This window comes from Pongo abelii, chromosome 14 (genome assembly GCF_028885655.2).
Source record: "Pongo abelii isolate AG06213 chromosome 14, NHGRI_mPonAbe1-v2.0_pri, whole genome shotgun sequence".
In the NCBI taxonomy this organism is placed as follows: domain Eukaryota; kingdom Metazoa; phylum Chordata; class Mammalia; order Primates; family Hominidae; genus Pongo; species Pongo abelii.
Genome location: NC_071999.2, coordinates 46701657 through 46718016, shown reverse-complemented (window position 1 = coordinate 46718016; position 16360 = coordinate 46701657). Strand labels below are relative to the sequence as shown.

General features: G+C 35.5%; 1 protein-coding gene across 1 annotated transcript in view; it reads left to right on the top strand.

Annotated features, from left to right (window-relative positions):
* The window catches only part of VWA8 (von Willebrand factor A domain containing 8), a 398456-nt gene that overhangs the window by 241230 nt on the left and 140866 nt on the right, over positions 1–16360 (top strand). The window contains exon 27 of the mRNA XM_024230913.3: positions 14921–15029. Coding sequence (XP_024086681.3) covers positions 14921–15029 — 109 coding nt within the window. The remainder of the gene's footprint in view (positions 1–14920; positions 15030–16360) is intronic.

Below are 16360 nucleotides of genomic sequence, written 5' to 3'. Positions count from 1 at the left end.
TAAATTATTTTCCAGAAGAATGACTGGGTGGCAGTTGCAAATGTACACTTTTTTTGGTACAATGCTATTTTACTGATGGATTAGCAGTCCTTATGGGCATTTGAAACTAGGTCAGTAATTTAATGGGTATAACAAATTATCTGTATAAGAGAGTTCAAGAAATTCTCTTTAATATGCAAACTTTCTGTTATAAATTTTCTTTAATATGCAAACTTATTTACTTCATTTTTGTAAACTCCCTTTATTTTTAGCTGGAAATAAGATGGCTTTTATTACCATTAACAAATTTATATAATTAGAGTACTGGCTTTATGGAAACTAAGCTCATGATTTTAAAACAATTTCTTTTTCTACTCTTGCATGACTATAAATAAAAATTAAAATACACGTTAATTGGTAAGGTTAATCATGAGAAAATTTTTACTTCTAAAGCAATTTTAGTTTCTAAGGAGGAAACTAAAAATGGTTTAACTTATTCATTGTCATCCTCAGTTTTAAACAGAAAAATTCTTGCTATGGCAAGTTAATTCTAACTCTAGTACTTTTGAGCCTGGAGCAAAAGTACTTTGAGCCTGGAAACAAGTTGGTCACACTCTTGCGTTACAAGGGGGTGGAAACAACTAGTTGTCACCCAACTGCATATAGCTAGAAATAGACTTAAGCAGATGTGAAGGAAGAGTGAATTTTCCTTTTAGAAGGAGATCAGAGTAGGCTATAATTTCCACAGTCATTCAGAGCAATTTTTTCCTCATCTGTTAATTGCAATAACTTAGGCCGCTCAAAAGTAGTGTTGTTTTATTGCCCTTCTTGAAATTCACAGGTTCCATAGCAATTTCTATCAAATTATCAGCCTTGTACTTAGAGAGAGTAGGATGACAAAGTGAACAAAGTAATGGCGTGGGAATTTAGCAGTTAGTCGTATGTTCATCTTTCTACCTGGATCAGACATGGAGAAACAGATGAAAAGACAGAATCCTGCCCTCAAAGAGCTCACCATTCCATTTTGGTCATTTGAATTTAGAGAAGTTGCTTAACTAATTCTCTATTGGTATAGAAGGCCTTTTCTTATACATAGCATATCTATTTGATTTTTAAAAATATTTTTAAATATTTGAATATTTAAAAATATTAAGGAAGTACACTGGGAGAAATTACTTTTAAAAATATTTGATTTACCATCTAAATCAGGACATTTTTGAGAAAGGCAGGGGGAGCTATTGACAATAATTCTGTAAAAAGAGTGTAAAATAAGACTGCCCTGGCCAGGCCAGAATATGTGATTATCTTCATTGTGGATCATCAGTAAGGTTCCTTTCTATTCTAACATCCTTTGAATTTTAATATAATCTTAATGTTTATCTCATCTGCAAAAACAAACATAAAAATATGTTATACTAACACTTTTCATTCCCCCTGTCCGCCCCTGCCCCCCAAGTAGTGTACTGTTGATGGTAATCACATAGACCGCTGAAAAGTTAGTCTTCCCCATGCAGTCTTTGATTTCGCTTTGACTTTTCTAGACCTTTTGCTAAACCAGTTCTTCTAGGCTGCTTCTACCCAGCTCCGCAGCTACTGTTAGTGGGGAAGATACACATTGGATTTCAGTTCCTAAGGAAGAAGAATAAAATAGTTTAATACTATTAGTATCTTTTTGCTCTGAATGAACAGTTCTTGCTACAGCTTAATTTTCATGTTCTCTAATCCAACCGCAATGCTTATTGATGGGAGTAAGGTTACACTGAAACCAGAACAAGATGATAATACCCACACTCAGGATGGGGATGGAAAGATAATTGGCCACCCACTACATATAGCTAAAAAGAGATATAAGTCAGATGTTTTAGAAGGGGGAATTTTTTTACATGGGCCAAGATAATACTAAACCACTATTTGTGTAGCTATCTACAGCACCTTCTTCCTCAACTGAAATCAGAATATACTTGTCTGTTCAGTAGCGGTGATGTTATTTTTGTGTTCTTTGGCAAAATTCCCGAAAGAGAGATGCTGTCACTTTCCCTTTTGTTCTCCTGAAGAGTGCAGTGATGTTATCTATCTCACAGGTTTCTGCACATTTTTTAAAGGCCCAATGTGATGAGGTGAATTTAACTTGTCTTCTTTAATAAACTTTTGCTAAACCTGGTATTTTTAGACTGAGTCTTATTGGGTGGTTATTTTATTTTACTTGATCCTGCCATAATGGAGCTCTTCTTCCTTATCTGCAAATATATTCCCAGACCTTAGTACCAGGATCAGAATTGGCTACCTAGACCCTACCCACCCACTGCATTTGCCCCTTTCCACTAGTACATCCTGAGATTTGTTGTTGCTCCTCTTTTAAGTTTCTAATACATGGGAAAGGACATGCCAAGAGAAGGCAAACATAACCAAATAAGGAAGTACACAGGAGAAATTATTTTTAAAAATACGAATACTATGCTTTATATGGGGGTTGAATTTAATTGTGACATTCGTCCTATAGAGAAACAACTGTATGTCATCTATGAATCAAGAAAAGATGATCATCCCCACACTCAACATGGGGATTTGGCCTATAGAGAAACAAGACAATTGATGCTATATGTGTGTGTGGCATGTACTAATGTCATTTTGTCAGTATTGTAGGGAGAGATAGGAGGATTTATGTTAAAATTGAAACTCTTGAATTTTAAATGTTGTTATTGGAAATATCTTTGTAACATATATATTTTAAGAGAATTAGGTCCAAACATCCAACCAAAGGCATAGATTATCTGCTATACTTCAATATAGACAACTATAAATATAAACTTTAAAGCAAAGTTTGCCTGTTTTTTCCTCAAGTGAACTTTTATATCTGAACTTTCTTTTATTTGGGAATAAACATGCTGCTAGTACATTAGCACTTCCAAATTAAAAAGTGTGTTACAGAATAATTTATGAAATCTGCTATACTGGGAAAACATTTGTTTTAAAGAAAGAAAAAAATGCTATCTTTTTCATGAAATTTCCATTTTAAGAAACTTATACACTATTTTATCTTAAATTTATATGTCACTCTAACTTTCCAGTTCTTAAGATGAGAAAATTGTCATTTCATAGATCAACAATGAAATGTAAATACTTCTAAATATAATTATAACAACAATAATGTTATGATTATATTTCATAATAATGGCAATAATGATGGTAGTACAATAATATTGATGATGGTAATAGAAACATTTATAGATAACTAAGTGCCAGACATATTTCCAAGCACTTTCTTTACATAAATATATATAATTCTCCCAACAGACCTATGGCATATATATAATATTATTGCATCTTGTAGATGAGGAATTTAAGGCACAGAGAAGTTATGTAACTTGCTGGAGGTTAGAAAGCAGGAGTACAACTGGGCTATATGTAATATTAATTCCAATTCTAAGGATGATATAAACAGATTGATATGTAGATTGTAGGGAATTTCTAAATCAGAGTAGTTATTTAGATACTAAAAATTATCAATAGTTTTGGCTTAAAAGGACCTTGGGATTTTAAGTAACCAACTTGGAACTCATCATTGACCGTGATGTCATGTACATGTAATATACAAATTCTTATTCTTCAAGGAGTTATAACAGATTCAGATGCTTGGATTTTAGCCATAGTTCAAAATGAAGAGTAACCACGAAGCAGATAAATAGAGACTTTTGGCACAACAGAGATCATTTTGGAGACCTCTTCATTCTCATTTAAGTTTTCTTTTCTTGTGACATATGGAGGATCAAGAAATAAAACACAAGGTGATTCACTTAGAAAAATAAAAACCTTAGAAAACTTTGTATGACTACTATATATAAGAAGTATACTAGCCATCATTTTTTCTTGATTTGGAACACAAAAGAAATTTATAGACTCTTCTCAAAGATTGTGGTAATTTTTAAAATAAGCATACAGAGAAATTGTCTCTACCCTCTGAAGTTACCTTCATGTATTTTTCTCTCCCTGCCTTCTCTAGGAGACACACATTCTATAAAATATTTAAATGTTCATTCTCTGTGCTCCAAGTTCTTTGCCCTTGGATTTCTTTTTTAATGCTACTTACTTCATATTAAGCTACTTTTCCTCCCAGAGCATTCATTGCCTATTTGTCACTAGCAAACTAGCTATTATTTAACAAACATCCATTTCTATCAGTCAAATAGAAAAAAAAAACTAAGGAAATTAAAATGTTTTTTAGATGTTGGCTTTCTTTATGATGATATTTACTAAATGAAGAATGGCATCCCATTTATTTTTAAAATTAATCAGCAAAAAGAAAATAAAAACTCCTGTAATATTACCATCCAGAAATAGCCATTGATAATCCTTCTAGACTTTTTCCTATGACTGTGTGTGTTATTTCATGCACTGAAAAATATTTCTTTCTAATTTTTATTTTCTTGAGTCTTTCTTTTTGACATAATAGAAGAGATGTTCCAAGAGTTCTTCTTAAGACACTTCATTCACAAGCTAATTTGTTGGAAAGAGCGTTATCAAAAATAAATTTGATTTAATTATGTCTAACACTTCTTTCCCATCTCTACTTTTTCTCCATTTCCCTCATTCCTTGAAATTTTAAACTTATTTTTTCTGAACATAATGAACAAGATTCATAAAGTATATGAGATGTTCTCATCAGGATTAAAAACATTAGTATCAGTGCTTTGTGTCTTTATGCATAGGTTTAAATGTCATCATCCTTTTCAGACATATAAAAATGCTCTTGCCAGATAAACTGCACATCTAAAAAAAACTGTGATATAAGACTGTACTTTAAAAGTGTCCTGTAGCTGGAAAGGATGCCCTAATGAAGTCTTGTAGTTACTCCTCAGATTTCCTGTTGTTATGCATTTTCTTCCTGCCTTCTAATGCTTTAATTAAAAATTTTTAAATTTTGTTTTTCAGGCAAAATAAGATAACTTTGAATTAACACGTTCTAAGACCATAATAGCCAATATTTTTATTAAATGTAATTAACAGATTCACTTTTTAAACTATTTCAAAACACAGTGATAGCTGTTTGTAGTGATTGTTTTTGAGAGAGGCTCTAGAAAGAGAAAAGGATGCATCACATTTAGTAATATTTTAATTTTCTAACACGTGTATTATTTTCTACATTTTATTTGTAAAATGTCTATTGACTCTCCGGACACTGGAATTTTTCATTTTGTCCTCTTATTTAAATGAAAATTTTAAAGGCCTGTGCTGAAATTGCTGTTTCTTAGAACCTTTGCCTCCAGTACAGCAGAGCTTATACCACACAGCAGTGCCTACTCTAATGGCACAACATTGGCACTTTTGCCAACGGCAAGTGAAAAATCAAGTTAACTAGGCATTTCTATGGCATTTTAACCAGAATAAGTAAGTTTATGCATTGGTAGGTGTCAACATAAACATATCAAGTGAGGGTAGACATCACATTTTTAAAGCAGCAAAAATAAAAATAGTTGACATTATCAAGTCTTTATTAAGTGCTCTAAGCACTTTACAAATGTTAACTCATCTAATCTACATTACAATATTGTTTTTTCTATTAAGTATTTTTTTTCTATTATCTATTAGGTTTTGGGGTATGTACATTTGTGTGTTTGAATTTGTTTTACAGATTAAAAAACGGAAACTCAAGAGACCTTAAATAAATTCTACAACCAATAAGTGATAGAACGGGGCATTCAACCACAGATCTCTCTGGTTCCAAACATCATCTTTATGTTTAGTCCACTGTTTTCATGAGAAAAGCCATGCAATACAACATTAGATATGGAGATTTCAAAGATAATGGAAGCTTTAGAGTTGTCTTTCAAATTCTGTTTTCTACCATTTGGGAACATGGATCAGATATTTGCATTGAGGACTAGGCCCATTGTTTTAATTACAGTTTTCCTCATATTAATGCTATTTGTCATTGATTCTAGAAATTAATAAACATATCCCTTCTATAAAATCTGAGCAGATTATCTTAAATCTTTTTTTTATTGATACATAATATTTTACATATTTATGGAGCACATGTAAGTGTTTGTTACATGCATGAAATGTATAATGATCAAGTCAGGGTATTTGGGGTATCCATGTCCTTGAATATTTCTCATTTCTATGTGTTAGTGTCATTTCAAGTACTGTTTTCTAGTTACTTTGAAATATACAAAATATTATTGCTAAGTATAGTCACTCTAGTCTGCTGTCAATCATTAGAACATATCTCTTCTACCTAACTGTATTTTAGTACCCATCAACCAACCTGTCTTCATAAGCCCCTCCCACCCACTCAACCTTCCCAATCTCTGGTATCTATCATTCCATTCTCTATGTCCATGAGGTAAGTTTTTTAGCTCCCACATATGAGTGAGAACATGTAGTATTTGTATCCTAAATCTTTTCCCTGCAATAAGGATTTGCTTTTGCTTTAAAAAAAAAAAAAAGTGTTTGCATTAACAAATTCTTCAAAATGAATAGAACAATTCTTTTAAAAAAAATTTTTTTTTTTGAGCGGAGTCTCGCTCTGTCGCCCAGGCTGGAGTGCAGTGGCATGATCTCGGCTCACTGTAAGCTCCACCTCCTGGGTTCACGCCGTTCTCCTGCCTCAGCCTCCCAAGTAGCTGGGACTATAGGCACCCACCACCATGCCCGGCTAATTTTTTGTATTTTTAGTAGAGACAGGGTTTCACTGTGTTAGCCAGGATGGTCTCGATCTCCTGACCTCGTGATCTGCCCGCCTTGGCCTCCCAAAGTGCTGGGATTACAGGCATGAGCCACCGCGCCTGGCCTGAAATTTCTTTTATATAGAATCTTTTACTTAGTACTATGATCTTCAAAATTATGATCATTAATATAATCACTTTAACAGATTAATCATAAATCCCTGTGCATTACCTTTGTACCTGTAAGTTGCTGTTAAGTCATTACAACTTAGAGTCGGCTTCCTTTGGGGGGCTAATAGCTCCTGTATTCAAAGAAGGAATAGACTACTAAGGACAAAAGAAGGTGTACTTTCTGTAGATTGGGTTCAAACAGATCTGGACAAACCTTTTTGGGGAGGCACTTCAGAGGATTCAGACTTAGAACAATGAATTAAATAGTCCTTAACGTCCTTCCAACTCATAGGTTCTGTCATCTACTGTCCCTAATTGAATAGGCAAGCCAAATAAGTAGTAACTTCCTTCCCTTATATCAGAGATGTAACCCTTACTTTTGATGCATCAACATATTTTAGTATTACCTCTGATTTAAGTAGCTGAGATTGTGTTTTCATTTGTGTGTACTGCAGTGTGTATTACAGGACTGTACTTAGTATTTACCTTTTCAGAGCAGTGCCAGATGTGCATATTTGCAGACAGAAAGCTTCATCTCTTTTGAATTTGTCCTTGAAAGGACATCTGCCTAGAATCGGTTTTCTGCTTTAAAAAGTTACATAGTTGTGCCATCAATAGCAGCTGCTACTTTTCTAACAAAGAACAACTATGGAGTCTTCAAAGAATCAGAGGCATCAAAAAGAACATCCCCCTGCCAGGGCCTCTCTTTGGAATACTTTTATTAGATTTCTCTTTGAAAGTCAGAATGATTATCAGTTTGCTGTTTATCCAACTAACGTAAAATATTCTTTGTTTAAAGTTTTGTGCCTTTCTTTCATTTTCCCAAATTATTATATGTCATAATTTTCTTTTTGTAGTCATAGTTTTTTCAAATAAGTTCTTGGTGTTGATCGTGGAGTTCTAAGGTGTACAATTCCACTCTGAATGACTATTTAATTTCATTTCGGAAAAGAGCTGTTTGTTTCAAAAATGATAAAGTCAACTTAATGACATCTCAAAAGTGCCATAAGCAGAAGAGTGGTGATGAGTTTTATATTGTCATAGTCTTTGCCTTATATTCTCTTGGCATATTATGAAGTGGCTTCACAGCCATTCCATTTGCTTTTAGCTCATTTATGGGGATACAAAACGAATCTACATAGAAATTTTCAAGATCTGTGAATTTTCTCTCATGCATGCAGTAGCACAGAATGATTCTTGATCCCTGAAGCATTTAAAAGTGATGTTTTATGAAAGCCTGTCTCCTAGCTGAATATAAATCACCAATCCCCACCTGTAGCTATCCTTTCTAAATATACCTGCAAAGTAGAGTGCATCATTTGTTGAGTCTTGTAAGTGAAGGAAATGGTCGACATGTAATCAGAATGCAAAGGGAAAATTTACCATAGTAGTTTACAAATTGCCATTGAGATGAGAAACAAGTAGGTCAAAATGTTGGCAGTTATAATATAACCAAGCATTCTTTCATTTACCAGACGCTTACTTAGTGGTAAACAACATATAGGGAGTATGAATTATAAAGGTGATGAAGACTCATGATCTGCCTTCGAAGCGATCACAATTAATTGGGAAAGCTGTCAGGTGAAAGACTGACTTGTAGCCAGGAGTGGTGGTGCATGCCTGTAGTCCCAGCTACTCAGGAGGCTGAGGCAGGAGGATTCCTTGAGCCCATAAGTTCAAGGCTGTGGAGCACGATGACTGCACCTGTGAATAGCCACTGCACTCCAGCTGGGCAACATAGCTAGACCCTGTTTCTTTAAAAAAAAAAAAAAAGAAAGAAAGAAAAGAGAGAGAGAGACAGAGAGACTCATGTGAAGTTAGAGCCACACAAGAGGGAACCAAGACTCAGGATTGCAGCCATCTGCCCTGGGGAAGAGTCAGTGAAGATAGGCTGAATCATTAAATTATTCTCCAGGCAAATAAAGAAGGGAAGAACACTGGAGACATTTTAAGAAAATATGGTGCATTTTGGAAATTAGAGGCCCTTTGGCAACTAACTCAGGGTTAAATGAGAGCATGCTGAGTGGTGAGGCTGAAAGGAAGAGATCAGAGTTTCAATCAGAGAACAACATGGTTACCTTTCTAATTTAAAAAGACTCCTTTTTGGTTTTCTAAAGGTAATAAACTGAAAGGTGGTGAACCTAAAGGCAGGAAGACCTGTTGCAAAGCAGTTGCAGTAACCCAGGTGATGAAGAATGAGGCCCACATTGTGGCCGTGGCAATGAAAAAGAGGTGCAACAGCGAGAGAGGATTAGGTGGCAGAACTGATAGATTCTGAATACTAGAGATCCAAATGAGTAAGATGTAAGGCTTACTCTCGATGCATTAACACTCTAATAAGGAAAACATGTAAAACTACCAACCTTATTATACAATGTTATATTCAAAGTGCTATATTCATAGTAGAGTTTTCATCCCGTGAGTCCTTGTGAGAAATACAGGAAATTTTTCTCTGGGAAAGTTTTCAACAACTGGGAGAGTTTCAGTCCCAGTTATTCTTGTCGTGGATGATTAGAAAAGGAAAGAACATAAGATTAGAAAATACTAAGATGCAGCTGATAAAGCAGATGGCAGAAAGAGAGAAGATTTTTTTCAGTGAAACGTGAAGAAAGATGAAGGAAACCCTGGCCCCAGAACTAGTCTGGCAACTTCTGTGAGGAGGAAGAGAGCCAGAGATGTGTGGAGCAAGCTGACAACATCTGCTTTGGCGCTGAGTGACACTGGGCAACAGCACTAAACTACAGTGTCATTCTGGGTATCGGGGAGTATATTTGAGAAGTGCCTGCCAAGAATAGCAAATTTCCCAAAATCTTCCATCTCATACATCTAGATTACTGTGCATTTCTGTGATCTCTGCAGGACCTAGGTGGCAGAGGTATACAAGTCTAAGTTATGAAGTGGAAGCCATAATAGCTAAATGCAGAACCAAGCACAGAAAGGGAAAATATGTACAAATACTCACGTATACATCATTTGCAGCAAAGCCAAATTAATTTACCAACATCCTGTGAGATGGTAGGGAAGCAACATTTTGAAGTTTCTAGCAAATAAAGGAAGATATTACTGGGGATTAATAATGATATCCATTGTTATTAATTTAAAGTATGTAAAGGGGCATTTGTATTCTCTCTCTTTAATGTGCTCCCTTTTTCTTTTGGTACATACAAATTTTTTTTTTTTTTTTTTTTAAGACTGAGTTTCGCTCTTGTTTCCCAGGCTGGAGTGCAGTGGCGCGATCTTGGCTCACTGCAACCTCTGCCTCCCGGGTTCAAGCAATTCTCCTGCCTCAGCCTCCCAAGTAGCTGAGATTACAGGCATGTGCCACCACGCCTGGCTAATTTTTTCTGCATTTGTAGTAGAGACGGGGTTTTTCCATGTTGGTCAGGCTGGTCTCGAACTCCCGACCTCAGGTGATCTGCCCGCCTCGGCCTCCCAAAATGCTGGGATTACAGGCATGAGCCACTGCACCTGGCCCCATGTAAAAATATTTTAAGGGATTTCTTTGTTTACTTCTGACCCGCTCTCTAAAATTTTTTCTCTCTCAGGTCTTTAATGTGAAAATTACAGATTCTATAGAAATTTATTCTAAGAGTTTCTAGGAGTTTTGTATGTATAAATTTATGTGGAAACTCAGAAGTGTAAGGAATTTATTTTTCCCAGAAAGGAATATAGCGGAGTGGGGAGTAATGCAAGGGGGAGTGACATTTGAATTGGCACTTGGGAATAAGAAGGATTTCACCAAGGAGGCCAGAGCAAAAAGGAATTCTAGGCAGAGGTAATGGTCTCCCGGAAGCATGAAAATGCATAGCATGTTCAGGAATAGCAACTAATAGTTTGAGGTGGCTGAGACTGAAAGGAAGGGATAAGCACAAAGCCAGGGCTATTCCATGAAAGGCTCCAGTGAACTTTGTTGGACAACTCAACTTAATTTTTGCCAGAAATTAGATTTAAAACATCAGGAATGAGTGAGGCCTGCTAAAATTGGAGTTGTTATTTTTCTTCTCAAAGATGGTAGTAATTGTTGAATTTTTGAGAGTTGGTGGAACAGCCCTGAAGGGTTCCATTATTCCCATGAAAATTAGTAGTTCTTGTGGTAAGGAAATGTTTTAGGAATTGTTGATAATAGGTATGTCAACAACTTCCAATTGCATAATGCCCCTAGAAAGATCCAAATCTTTTGCATGTGTTTTCTTTCATATTCCAAAAATAGTATTGGCAAATGTTCAGAGAAGGCAGAAATTTGCCAGAACATACTCTTTAAAACCCAGCTCACCTCTTTATGGAAGCAATCTTAGACAAATCTGTTGCATGTCATTCAGACTATAGTACTTGGCTTTGGTGTCCATATGCATCATGTTATGAATTGTGTGTTTTTTAAAAAAAGAAAACCTTTTTTGTTCTTTCTGTAACTTGCTCAAGTACTATAATTTGACCTGAGTCATAATTATGATACTCACCTTTCTTTTAGTCCAAACTTTTACTTCCAGATCCTTATTATCATCTCCACAAGGGATTAAGAAATGCCAAACATAGGAACTGAAATACTTCACTGTTTAAAAAAAACATAAATTCATGAATGACATTGAAGATAAAAAGTAGTGCTATTTATGGGCCTTAAGTTCCTCCTCCTTCCCCGTGAAATCAAATCCATACATCATTCCAGCTAGGACTTCAACAAAGTTAAACAATACAAGTGACAAAGTCTTAAAGCCATGGAAAATGCCATTATTGTTTTAATCAAATCAGATATTAAAACTTAAGTCTGGTCAGAGTTGGATGACATAGTTCACTAAGGGAATAGAGGGCCTTTTGCTAGCTGGTTATTTAGAGTTTCCCCTAAATTAATGTTGATTATGTTTCAAATTCCAAAGCTTGCTCATTTACCGAAATATAATATAATGCTTCCCCTTTCCCCTGACTACTAACTTACCAGGGGAGAGAAAGTTAGTAATGGTCAAATTTTCCCACAGCTTATTCGGAGGTCTTAGTAGTGGAAAATAAATGAGGGTCTTGGGTTTACCTCAGTTTGGCCAGCCTAGAGCCTACAGTAAAAGTCCGGAAACAATAATACCCCATGTTACCAAGGGACAGGATGGAGTCAGTTTGATTTTGTAACTCCAGGACACCCTGTGTTATGTGTCTTTCAGTTTAGTTATTACTGCCAATAGCATCATGTTATGTGGTTCTGAAATAGATTCTATATAGGGTACCTGGAGGTCCTTCCCATACCCTGCCAACCAAACAGCCAGTGCTATTTTTATGTAGAGCCAGGCAACGTGTAATTTCCATGACTGTTACTTAGAATGAGTTGGCAAGTTCAAACCAGATTTTATGAACATGCCTGGCATTGTCAGTAAAATCTGAAAGTTGAGCAAAGTTACTTCTTCTCAAATGGATGAAGGTTTTTTATTTTTTTTAAGCATTTATATGATCATTTTGTAAGGTTTATGAAAGAATATATTAAATCAATTTTTTTAGGCTAGGTATCAACCAAAGATCGTTTTAATTAATGATCTCCCCTGAATTAAATTAAATTTGAAGATGTGAAACTGTTTCTGTTGTCTTCAAAGAACCAATTTGGGATGTATTCAGAGCTTGTTTTTATATGCTTTAATAAAGCATGTGTATCTATCAGGGGATCTGTTCTGTTGGTAACTATAGATATTTTCATTCTGATTATTTATTTTCACTTCAGAGTATCAAGACAATGCAAGACTATAAAACTTACCAGTGACACTTCTCTCTACTCTCTTCCTTGAGCCTCACAGACTCCCCAAGCTGTAAGAAACTTTACAGATCATTCCCTTCATTTCACAAATGAAGAAATTAATATCAAGCAAAGTCAAAAAGAAAAAAAATTAATACTTAGAGAAAACAATGGACTTTCCCCTTCCCGAGTTTATATAGCAGGTTAATAAAAGAACTAGAACTAAAACCCAAATCTCTTGCAGTCTGTTACATTATGTCTTCTATGCTGGCAGAATATTAAGTGTATCTCCTTCTGTTATTTTTCTATTTCTACATTTGGAGCCCCAATTCTCCTTCGGTGAACTGCTGAAAGCAAGTGTGAAATATAGTTTATTCCCTAAACCAAGAGAGAGATCCCAGTCTATGGTTTGAAGATCTGGCCTATTAACACAGAAATGTATTTTTATTACGTTCAAAAGAGAGAACACAGTAATTGTAAAACCCCTTTATTCCCCTAACTCAGTACCCTCCCCCGACCCCCGGCACACACACATTCTTTCCTGTTAAAAAGATGGAAGTAAGTGGGTCGCCGATTGAGATAATTGTCCAGATACTTAAAATATATTTTAGATGATAGATTCAAAAGTGTGTGTGTGCTTTTGAGAGGTTTATGTCATATGACTTAGAAGAATTTCAATGTAAATTTCTTTTTAATTTCTTTCCTCTTGTGGTAAACATTAGCATTCAAAAGGGACGAAAAGCATATTCTACTAGAATGTTTGCTTCCATTATTTTATGCAAAAAATATCTTAGCCTTACATGATCTTATTAAGCATATGGAAATATTATGTCAGACTACTTTTTTACTGTAAATAAAATAATTTCTAAATATAAACGTGTTCTTTTAATGATCATCAAACTCATTCCAAGGATACATTTCAATTTGTAGCCATGTGCATATTATTTTTAAAGAGCTTTTAACTCTGAATCACTAATTTTCTAATGCATTAAATGACCAATCAATGGTTCCTATTTTAAAGACTCAAATAAAAGATAGTATGATTAAAAAGTGAAGACTTGGCTCACACTTGTAATCCCAGCACTTTCGGAGGCTGAAGCAGGAGGATCACTTGAGTCCAGGAGTTTGAGACCAGCCTGGGCAACACAGCAAGACCCTGCTTCTACTAAAAATAAAAAATAAAAAAATTAGCCAGGCATAGTTTTGCATGCCTGTAGTCCCTGCTACTCAGGAGGACAAGGTGGGAGGATCATGAGTCCAGGAGTTCAAGGGTGCAGTGAGCTGTGATTGCACTACTGCCCTCCAGCCTGGGTGACAGAGTGAGACCCTGTCTCAAAGAAAAAAAAAAATGAAGACTTAAAAAAAATTATCTGCTGTTTTATACTTTAGTATTGCCATGTTGGTTTTGGCAAATCACCTTATTTGAAAGTCATTTGAAATAAAAGGGAATCTAAATACAGAATGATTCCATCAGAAATCAGCGTTTAGCTACCTTGGTGGATTAGTGCTGAAAGTGGCCCCACAGGTGCTTCTGGATGCCAGTAATGCTCTACCTCTTTGGGTACTGGTTATACATGTATGCAGAGCTGACATATTTATGTGGACATTTTAGTATGTATTTTATATTTTAATTCAAAGTGAAAAAAATTAAGATGCCAAAATAAAGTCTATGAAACTTGCCCTATACAACATACAAATGTGGAACTAGTAGTATGGTGTACTCTTCATTATTTGATTCCAAATTTAAAAGAATTGTCTGGGCACAGTGGCTCATGCCTGTAATCCCGGCACTTTGGGAGGCCAAGGCGGGCGGATCACCTGAGGTCGAGACCAACCTGAGAAACCCCGTCTCTACTAAAAATACAAAATTAGCCGGGCGTGGTGGTGCATGCCTGTAATCCCAGCTACTCAGGAAGGCTAAAACAAAAGAATTGCTTGAACCCAGGAGGCAGAGGTTGTGGTGAGCCAATATCACACAATTGCACTCCAGTCTGGGCAACAAGAGTGAAACTCCGTCTCAAAAAAAAAGGATAGACTGAAAAAATTGATAGATTCCTCCAATTAAAAAAAAAAAGTTTTCCTATACTCTACCAGAAATTTAGATGTTAAATTACTGCAATTCAAAGGAGTATGTATGTAAATCAATTATATTTGTCATTAAGGTAAAAACAGGACCTTGCCTTACCTTCTTAGTTTCTGAAATGTGGGATCTTTTTTGTCTTCAAGTATATTTTAAACATGATTTTATACACTGTCTTTTAATAAAATGAAGTATAACTCACTTCTAAGTAAAGCGTTCTTCAAATTTATTTGTGTGGTTGATAATAGATGGCTTGTTATTTTTTTCTATGACTTGGATACAATAAGAAATATTTACTTTGCAAATCATCCTTAACAGGTTGCCTCTGCCAGAACAGACGTTCATGGGCTACTGGACAATTGGTCAGGCAAGAAGTGGGATGCAAAAACTCTTGTGTCCAGTGGAAACTCATCATATAGACATAAAGGTTAATATCATCATTATTTTCTCTTAAAATACTGAACCTTATAAATTTTGCTGTATCTTCCCTGGAGATAATCCAAACAATCTCAGAAATGATTTGTTCTGATGTTATTTTAGCTTCTGCTCTAACTTTCAAATCAGGCTGGCCTCTCAGTAGATAATTCCTAAATGCTAGATAGAATTTCTAAAGAGCTAATTGGATGATGAGAGTCAGGTATGTTACATATTTTCCTAGGAAAATTGCTCTGTGATATTTGTCTTGTGCTGATGGGATTAATACTTTGTGCTTTTTGATTTTTGGCCTCTTTTTAGCCACACATTGTTGCCAGGTTCAGTCTTCATGTGAAAGTAAAGGAAAGAACTGTCAGTTACTAGTTGTAACAGAAGTCCCTCTAGGTATTTCAAGCAGAAAGGAATTTACTGTGAGAAATTAGATACTTGTACAATCATTAGAAAGGGCAGCAGGAACCGAAGTTGAGGGGCAACACTGGACTCGTAATTTCAAGATCTGCTTCTGCTGTCATCCCTGCTGCTGAGGGCAGCACAGTAGAGCAGTGTCAGCAAACATTTTCTCTAAGGGACCAGAGAGTCAATATTTTAGGTTTTGTGGCCATACAGATTCTGTTGCAACCACTCAACTCTGCCATATAGTGCAAAATCAGCCATGGCAGGACGTAAACAAATGGAAGTGGCTGTGTTTCACCAAAATTTTATTTACAAAAAAACACAGGCTGTGGTTCAGACCTGGCCTGGGGGCCATAGTTTGTCAACCCTTACAGTAAGACAAAGTGAAACACACCCAGACATGTGCTAATCCAACTGTTCATTTTTGTCAGAGCCTCCTTGTCTGCTATCACTGCAGGAAGATGGCCACTACCTGTTTTCTGCCTTCCAAATCTCATTCAAGTGCATTTAATTGGCAAAACCTAAATCATTTCCAGAACCCTTTTTAAAGAGAGTAAGAGAAATGCAGTTTCTTACTCCCTAGCCCTCAAGATATAGACTAGATAGAAAAGGGGTGGTGGGCGGGGGACATGGATGCCAATATCTAGTCCAAACATTTTTGATTAATTAAGGACTGTCGGGCATGCAAATCACTGGTTTTTGCTTACATTTATAGCGTTCTTTCAAGAAGTCTTATCTAAGTACCCAGAATTAATATTCTTAACATTATTAAATTAGCTCCTCTGCTTATATTTATATTGAATAATTATCACCATGCGTGAAATACTCTATCCTTCATAAGTCACCACTAGTGGTTAAAAGTAAGTTTCGTTTTTTAAAAAATTTCAAATGCCACATGTTTTGCATTTAATTTAAAATACCCAGGTTTAA